Source organism: Scophthalmus maximus, chromosome 10 (assembly GCF_022379125.1).
Source record: "Scophthalmus maximus strain ysfricsl-2021 chromosome 10, ASM2237912v1, whole genome shotgun sequence".
Taxonomy (NCBI): Eukaryota; Metazoa; Chordata; class Actinopteri; order Pleuronectiformes; family Scophthalmidae; genus Scophthalmus; species Scophthalmus maximus.
This window is the reverse complement of record NC_061524.1, coordinates 22,020,391-22,030,000: the sequence shown is the minus strand read 5'-3', so window position 1 is coordinate 22,030,000 and position 9,610 is coordinate 22,020,391. Positions and strand designations below refer to the sequence as shown.

Sequence of the window (9,610 nt, the reverse complement as noted above, 5' to 3'; positions counted from 1 at the left end):
TGTGCTTTTAACCAAAGCGACGACTGTGAACGTATTAGTGGAAAACCCACTCAACCCGCGGAGCTGCAGCCACCCATTATCTGATCTGATTCATTTACAGCGTTTAGAAAACACTTTGTACATAGTGGGACCTGATATCAGGACAAAATATCAGGACACATGACACAAGGTGTTTTTTAAAGGTCCAAGTTGTTCAAATAAAAATAAAAAAAACAGCGCCTCAAAGCAATGAACCCATTTCTAAAAAGTCAAAATCCAATCCCTCCCCCCAGGACTTTAGAGTAGTTTGTTTTGGTTCGGTGGACCATTAGTGTGTGTTAATGTGTCTGGGTGTGTGTCCGTGTGTTACCTGGGAAGATGGCGTTGAGGTTGACTGGCGGCTGGTTGGTGTCCACAGTGATCTTAAACTTGGAGGTTTTGGCCGGAGAGGAGGGAACACACACCAACAGAAGAGGAAGACTGAACCTGGACTGGAGAACCCTGGGAACTCCTGAGAAAGCAAAAAAGAGGGCAATATGTCAAAATTCATGTTATTTCTTTCTGTTGCTTTTTCCACATGTTCTACTCAATTCAGTCCTTTCCGTTTTCCATTTTGCAGAACTGTCACTGACCTGCCAGCGCTTGCGGAGGGTATAGACCCACCACACTCACAAAGTCACGTTGACAGAGCAGTAATCCTGCAAAGCGCTCTGTTATGGCTCTACGTTTGTTTGCAAAATAAAAACTAGACATATATAAAGTTGTTTTCTTCATTACTATTATTTATTGTGGACAACAGAGTAGCCGCAAAGTTGCAGATTTTATCCTGCATCCTTGCCCAGCTTCCTCCTCGTGGAGATATTTTCCTGAAAAACAGCCTTAAAGCCACAACCCACTTCCTCTTTAAGTGGCGCCCATCTCCTCGAAACTCCCCTACGGCGAATCAAATGAGGTGGGAGCGTCGCCTTTTTGGCTTTCTCTCCAAACAGCAGTCAGGTTAACATTTGTTAACATAGTCAACACTGCAGATATTCAGATTACATGAGTATCTGAGAGCTACGAGACCGAGAGACTCAACATCAACACCGAGTGTGTGTGTGTGTGTGTGTGTGTGTGTGTGTGTGTGTGTGTGTGTGTGTGTGCGCGTGTTTGTCGAAGATCCGAAAGGGAAGTTTTGTGGAAAGTGGAGTGAAATTTTGGGAAGAAAAAAAAAAAAGAAGGACAGGGGAGTTAAAGCCAACTATAACTATGTTCTGAGGCTAAGCAGTGCTGAGCTTGGCAGAACTCTACACTTAGCTAGAATAACAGAGCGAGGGAAAGGAGGGGTGGAGGAAAACAGTTGTTAAGAAGAGATGGAGGAGTGAGGGAACCTGAGGGAGAGGAGGTGAGCTAACGACAGGAGAAGGAGAGGACCTGAGCTGAGCAGAGAAACCATTGGAAAATAAACCAGTGTGTGAGAGAGACTGAGAAAGGGTTCAATTATGGATTGTTCCGGGTTATTACAGATAGTAATAATTACCTGCAACTACTGTGCACCTTTTTCATTCCAGACATGAAATTATTATGTGATTGTACGAAAATAGCTTACTTTGAATGGATGAACTGGGACAGGGAGAGAAAGAAGAGGGGAAGAGGTCGAGCCAAGGAAAACGGCAATGGCAGAAAGACACAAAGAGAAAAAGACGTTCTCTTTCTCTCCTCTCGCTTCATTTCTAATGGACCCTTCGTCCTGGGTGACTGAAGAGTTAAACAAGAAATCACATCCAAGAGGTTTGGACCTGCATGTTGTCAAAGAGAACCTGCAGCAAGTTACACAATATTAGAAGCTTCATTATAAATGCTAATAATTCACCATGTTGGGGAAAAAAAGGGTTCTGACAAAAAAAACAAAAAACCCAGAGCCAAAATATATTTTCACGTTTTCAGATTTGACGTAGCAAGTGGGAGATTTTTGGCTCGTTCACTACACACCACATATTCTCACCCTTTTCTCTCAAGGCCATTTCTCAAGCCACGCCAGTGTGTTTGCGATCAGAGCAGACATGATGGACACTGTGATGGATCTGCTGACTCGAGCACTTAAGGCCTCTCCCTCCCACTGAAGCCGCGTCTACTCTGATTGGCCAGCTGGCCCATTCGGTTGTGATTGGTCAACCACTTCCAGCGTGTGTAGGAAGTGTCGGCCACCGCTCTAACTTTAAACCAGCTTTGTTGGGGGCGTTAGACATGCTTTATGCACTCATGTAATAATTGTGATGTCACCATGTTACAGAAGTATTGTCCGGACGACTGACAAGGCATTCAGGAGCTTCAGGAGCAGAGTTTTTAGTCTTTACTGCAGAAAGGTGACAAACTGAAAAGCAGAATAAGTCTCCTATATTACTAGACAAAAGATCACAACTTTATCACAGCAGTGTGCCTTTTCTCTCTGTCCTCATTCTTCAGCAATCTCTGATTCAAGAGCAGCAGGATCCAGATCTGACACTAATCAAATACTATTTTTTTATATAAATTATCACCATTGTGTCATTGCCACTAATATTAATTGGTGCTGTTATAATTGTTGCAGTTATGCACCATCACAGTATCACTATTATCATTGTCAAGTCTGATAAAACTTCAACGCAACACAACTGGTCCTGGTCTCCCTCCTCCCGGAGTTGAATTGAATTCAGTAAACAACTTTTTGCAGCACAGCTCTGCCGTTTATTTCCGTCGCTTGTTTGCTGGCAGCCTGTTTTGGTTTCATTTCTTCTGTTCTCGTGAAAACAACATAATCTTTTTCTCACACAACTGCTTTAACAGTCATCATCTGTGAAACACATTTCATGTTTTCTGATCGGTGTGAACAGTTACAGGGCCCGGCCGCAACCATTTCCAACTGACTCAGATGTGTTCTGCTAAAGTCATATCCAGAGCCGCGTCACTCAGTTTGAACGCTGGACCAGAATTTGGGTCAGTCGCCATGGCAATGGATAGACCGCCATTCGCTTACGTCAAATGTCACAGTTTCAGTCGCTTTCGATGACACGAAGGTTGAGGAGATACAGTGGAAAGAAAAGCAGTGAGATTGATTCAGTTCAGAAATCTGGAACTAAGGCCTGAAGTAGAACTGAGGCCAAAGAGTGAGTAAGTGACTAAACACTGTTTCTCAGTTACAGTAAACTGAGGTTACTGTGTTTGTCTTACAGATTCTTCAATTCATTCACTGCCTGTCTGGATCTGTAGCAGTCTGTCATCTGCTGTGTGGGATGTTTGACTTTTTCGGAGTGTAGATATGACTGAATCCACATATACATCAAATACTGCATCGTCCGACCCCTGACCTCTTCCCTGATGCTGGTGATACAGGAAAGGGAGCTTTGTCTACTGTTAAACCCACTTAAAATCATGAGTGAGCAGCGCTGCTGCTACTTGTTAAAGCTGCCGTAGCTCCGCTGCGCTGCCGTCTCAGAGGACTCTGATTCCAATTATGTGGAATCTGTGTTTGTGTCTGTGTGTGTTGGAGACAGAGGGAGGAAGGAGAGAGGGAGACCACAGAGTTTATTTGAATAGAGGAACATTGTACAGGATCAGGTTCTTAACACAGCTGCAGTGATGTCAGCCATGTGTGTGTGTGAGTACTGTATATGAAAGGCCTGAAATGTGTGTATTAAAGGTGTGTCTGTGTGTCTTTTTATTTTGACCTCCTCCAAAAAGGTTATATTTTCAAGAGATGTTCCAATATCATTCCGATTGTGATACATGGACTTTGCGTCAGTATAACAGGATAAAACATCAAAATGAGACACAATGTTCCAACATTGCAAGTTGCAGAGTTTTTGGACATTTCATTAGATTTCCCAGGGAATAATTCATGGATCTTGATGAAAACAAGCAGGCATATTTTGAGGACTGATCTATAAGCGTGTGCAATTTCGTGCAGGAATGTTGGCGCCTTAAATATGAAGTGACAGCAAACCCCAGTCTTCAACAAACCAAGTTCTTACGCAATACATTATTACTAAACTGACGTATCAATTCTGTAATAATGACCAAGATCTTCTCCAAAATTGAAATGCTACATTTCTAATCTTGCTTGTAATCCGGCCTGATTATGTCTTATGATCATGTTAAGCCTCATCATTATCTTATTGTATTGTCCTCAAGTTGTGGAATGGCTTATCATTCCACAACAACATCTAAAATCTAATTTGAATTTAATACAGCGTGATTGTGTCTTATGATCATGATGATTAAGGCCATTCCTAATCTTATTTATTTGAAGATTATTATATTATTGGTTTTTTTTCATTTACCTTAATTGTAAAGCACTTAACACTCAACTCCTATTGTTTTTTATGTGCTATATACATTTTGAATAAATCAATAATTCAATACAAATTAAATATTAAAAATAAAATTGACTTCACTTGAATTAACCAAACCTGAACAATGCTGCCGTGTTGACTCAAAACCCAAAACCAATGTTCATAAAGGATAAGTCATTGAGTATCTTACACAATGTGGGTACATTTATTAAAACATATTATATTTTCAGAATATAATTTAGTCGCTTGTTAATGGAAGAGCTGAGTGAGTCGCTTTGTTGCTGGCAGTTATGAGTAGCATGCATTTTTTTTATTAAAGGAGTGTGTTTTCACTTTTTCCGTCAAACATAATGGCCGAAACTGGCCTGAAACAACTCTGCTGTAGTTTTTATCTTCCTGTCTGAGACGCTGAAGAAAAACATTTCTTTATGGTGTGTTTAGATTTCCTGAAAACATATTTGGCCACTGCAACGATGGCTGCATGTGAAGTTGATTTACAGTTGACACAGTGTGTGTGTGTGTGTGTGTGTGTGTGTGCGTGCGTACGTGTTTGTGTGTGTGTGTGTGTGTGTGTGTGTGTGTGTGTGTGTGTGTGTGTGTGTGTGTGTGTGTGTGTGTGTGTGTACTACTGCAGGGCCTCTAAGCCCACTAAAGATTACAGGACATCCTATTCTGTATCAGAGCACACAAACTCAAATGGACTAAAACAAACACTGGCTGACGACTAAGAACACTACGGTTGGGTGTGTGTATGTGTGTGTGTGTGTGTGTGTGTGTGACAGATGATATTTCTGTGTAAACTGCACACATTATAAAGGGATAAATGCATATCTACTTATTCGACACAGTGAGGAAGATTGTATGTGCGCATTAGTGTGTCTGTGTACAGACTTTTGCCAAGTATCACGTTACAGGAACATAAACAGCAGGCAGCGGTCTCTTCCTGTATATACAGCAGAGTGTGTGTTTATGTGTGTGTGTGTGTGTGTATTGGAATGCATATATGTAGCTATGATTATATGACCGAAATTGGAGTGTATGTCTCAAAATACAGCAAATATACCCTATGTAGTTGTGTAGTGTACGCCTACATATTTGTCTTTTTAATAAAGTGTGTGTGTCTGTGTGTGTGTGTGTGTGTGTGTGTGTGTGTGTGTGTGTGTGTGTATCTACTTGCTCTATTCTATCCAGCACTACTACCCAAACACTTACCTGTGGGATTTAGCTCTGCACAGAGGAAGAAGAGAAAAGTTAAAGGTTAAAAAACAGAAGGAAGAAGAGAGAGGTATCACTTCTGTCAACTTTTATTCAGTGCAGACCAGTAACAAAGCGGCACTTGACGAATTGGCCTCTGCTGTTCAAACAGGCAGGGGGGGGGGATTCCCTGGGAAAACTTCCATCTCCTTCCATAATGGGACATGCACACAAAGACTTTAGAAAAAATGAAAAACTCTTGCAGCGCTTGGTTCGTCTTCGCACAAACTTGGAAAGTTCCGCTGGAGGAGAACGCAGCCTGCCAACGGAGCCAAAATCATCCTGAATGTGATAAGCTATCCAACCCCAAAATTAAATAGCTGCTCCTCAAGCGGTTAGTATGAAATTTGGTCTGACAGGATCCGGGAGAAAAAGGCACCTAACCCTAATATAATTATAACAAAAATTTCCTCGATTTAAAAGAGGAGAGGCTACTTTTAGAAAATGAGGATATTTTGTTAAATTTGAAAATGAATCTATTTTTTAAGAGATCCCGGCTGATAAACCTGTACCGACACCAGGAATGCACAGGAACAAGTGGACCGAGATGATTCTCGATATGGAATTGAGAATATGGTAAATTCTACATTGACCTTGGTGGTTTCTGGAGCAGGCTAGTGTTTAGTAGGTGTCATTTGTCTTACTGAAGGGCGTCTGAAAGTCAAGAAGGCGGCTCTTATCTAAAACAAACCGGTCAGACGGCAAATGTTAAGAGCGGGGGAGAACAAGAGAGGAGGAGGAGGAGGAGAAAGGAAACCAACACTGTTGAGGCCATGATGGACGACAAATGCTGCAGTGTTTTTGCCTTGCTGCTGTCTGTTTCCAGTGTTGACATGAATGATCTCGGCAAACTGTGCAGTGCATCATTAAGTGACGAGGATCAGGCGACGAGCCACTGCAGGAGCGGAGGTGAGGTCACTGGGGTCCAGGCACCCTGTCTTGTTTGAAGATGGCGTTTCAAAAAGGAAAACGAGCTCTATCAGAAATAATCTCCGTCCATACAAACACACCTGAAAATACATGCGCTGGTCATGAGCGGGCCGGGGTAGACAGGAAGAAGATTGTCTTTTTGCAGCTGGTTACGAGTGACAGCAATGGCGAAAGGTGAGAGCAGGGATTTCTGACGAAGAGGTGGAACTGCCACTGACAGTTTTACATTCACCGCTGGTCATGATTATACTGTGTCAGCCGCAGCTTGTCGCAGTGATTCTGAAAATACTTTTTATACATTTTTTGATGTATATTCTGTTTTACAATACGTTCATGTGGAAGGTAACAATTTAGTTGGCGGATTGTTAGTCCGCCAAACAAAGCATCAACGTTTACATTGGACAGAAAAGTAACACTGAACTATAGAAATAAAAGTTCAAAGTTTTCTTTTCTTTATTTAATTTAGCGAGACCATCCCTCATCCTGCTCCTCGCTGCCAGATTTTCCCAGCTGCTGCGGGATTTAAACAGTCGGCCCCCTGCTTCCCTAACCTTTTAGGCCGCAGCAGTAGAGGTCTGGCAGATTAGGCTCTGATTTGATTGGTCGAAGAGGATTTCCTGCGAAAGGTGAATGAGAAGCAGATGGCAGGTTGCAGGCCAATGAAAAGGCACGGAGGTGCTGAGTCAGACAGTTCACGAGTTATTAAACCTGATGAAAGTCATGCCTCCTTACTGCCGTCTCTCCTTTCCTGTCATAATTCTGCCTTTTGGTTAAATATCATGTAAGTGTAAGTTAACAACCTAGATTACTGAATTTTTTATGCCTGATTAGTGCAATATATAAACCTAATAAAACAATCTAAAGTATCACATTACTTGCTGATCCCCCTCTCTCAAAATACACTCATATTTAGCAGCATTATCTAATCCTACAATGCTTTCTGTTCTTTACTTCCTCAGCATCTGCTCTTACCACTGTGCAGAGCCAGAGAAAAGAAAAATACAAAGCAAAATTTGCGGGGAGACGCGCCAAAAAGTCAAATGGCAAAACCAACACAATAATGGAAGGGAGGGAAAGAAAAAAAAAAAAGACAAGGAAGGCGACGGTAGCCGATCTTGGCCGGCGTCCAGCCAGTGTTCAATCAGTCTTTCCCGTTCTGAAATCTCCTATATCGGCTGAGAAATGAGACTGGCTGGAACCAGTGAAATTCTGGATCCATTAGTTGATGCAGCGAAAAGGGTTAGGTAACACCGGGTTAGTCTTTAAGCTTTAATCATATGAATCATAAGTGACAAAGTTGAGAAGGTTTGGTAAAGTCAACAGAACAACAAAAGGGCAACAACTACTTTGTTTTTAGAATTAAATGTCTTTCAAAATATCTGTACGACTGCTTTTCCTGAACCGCTTCTCAAGGACAGATCGTGGAAATTCACCTGGAGACAGAACTCTAACACTCTGATCAACAAACCAGAGAACTTAAAGACATCTACAATTAACTAGTCGATGCACAACGTATTAAATTCTGAATGAATATTAAAAAATATAAAACGACATTTCTCAAATTTGTGTTCGGTGATTTTCTATGTTAATAACAGAAAATGGTGAGACAAATTCCCATGTGGATTTGCTCACAGATCTGCGTTAAAAATACACAAAAAGTTAAAACAAATACATTTTGAGTTTCAAATCCATTCAAGTAAGTGCAGCAGCTCATGAGAAAACATATATAACAACAAAAATGTTAAAAATAAAATTCTGACTTGTTCCTTGGCCAGTGGCCCAACTTTCCACCAGATCTGTTCCTACGTTTTTTTTGTTATTGAGTGAACACTAACAAACTGGGCCGAGGACATGATTTGCTTGGCAGAGATAGTTAGCAACACCAACAACATCGGGTGCCCCACAGACAGTTCCTTTCAAATGGGTTTCAGACCAGGCAGTTAAGCGAAGAAGGACCTCGGGAAACACCGCAGCCTCCCGGAGACATCGGCATATGGAGATGCCGGTCACTCTGGCAGGAAAAAACAATAAAGGCTGCCAACTTGCTCCCAAGGCTTACACACGAATTGGCTTAACAACCAATGAATCATGGCTGGCCGTGTTTTTCGGAAATTTACCGCACAGTCATAACTTATCTTTGACTGCTTGGTTGAGAATTCCCATTGTGGATGAGGTAACAATGTACTGTAAATGCCAACTTGACCACTTGATCCCTCTGAAGTGTGTTTGTGCAAAACCCTATTGTCGGGGCGTTGGGAAAAATCACAGAGGCCACTAATGAAATTCTTTCTAGATTGTAGCGACTACAGCGGGCAGCGAGCCTCCTTTGAAGGGCTTTAGGAGTCAGAAGTCTTCTTAAATGTCAGAGCCTTTGTAGGGCTTAAAGATGGACTCAGCGGCCACAGGGTGGGATGGTGCTGTGCGGGGCGGGTGGCGGTTGAGGCGTAATCGTCACCCCTGGGCGGGAGAGGAGCGACAAAGAAAGAGATAGAGACAAAGTGATGCATTCCTCCCATACCGGGAGAGCATTTAGAGGATGAGAGGGGACGAGGCATTAATGGAGATTAGCGCTGTAGGATTACACACAACCACAGAGTTACAGCCACACGCACTCATATGCACACAAGCTCTCAAGATGACCACTCTGCAGCGTCTGTGTTGCTGGTCTATTGCTGTGTATATATACAGGTGTGGCCTTTCGTAGATCTACAAGCTCTACAGCAGGAGCTCCTCCAAAGACCAGTCCCTCTCACATCTGAAGACCCAACTGTTTGTTTCGGTTCGGCCTTCAAGGGGCCGCATCCTTCGGAAGAGTCAGGCTACATCCACACTACTGCATTTCATTTTCGAAACGCACCACTGCTGCCAAGTTTACGCCTGCCGTCCACACTGCTCCAGGGTCCTTGAGCACCTCAAACGGAGAAGTCTGGAAATGATGACGCAATCACCCGCGTTCACCTCCCGATTGGTCCTTATCAGTCGCGACTCGCCAACCAGATAAAGAATACAGAACGTGGTGAACTCTTGCTGTCAGTAACATATCCACCTCGTCCTCGGTCCAAGTAAAAGAAAACCCTCGTCATATTTTTCACCATCGCTGTTCCTCGTTCAGACTCATTTCTAAAACTAAGCAACTG

General features: G+C 42.6%; 1 protein-coding gene across 2 annotated transcripts in view; it reads right to left on the bottom strand.

Moving 5' to 3' along the window:
- The window catches only part of bbs9 (Bardet-Biedl syndrome 9), a 171,393-nt gene that overhangs the window by 114,104 nt on the left and 47,679 nt on the right, over positions 1 to 9,610 (bottom strand). The window contains exons 15-16 of one of the 2 annotated variants that reach the window (XM_035608693.2): positions 5,502 to 5,516; positions 350 to 490 (exon numbers count right to left, since the gene is read on the bottom strand). In XM_035608693.2, coding sequence (XP_035464586.1) covers positions 350 to 490; positions 5,502 to 5,516 — 156 coding nt within the window. The remainder of the gene's footprint in view (positions 1 to 349; positions 491 to 5,501; positions 5,517 to 9,610) is intronic. The other variant, XM_035608694.2, reaches the window with a different exon arrangement.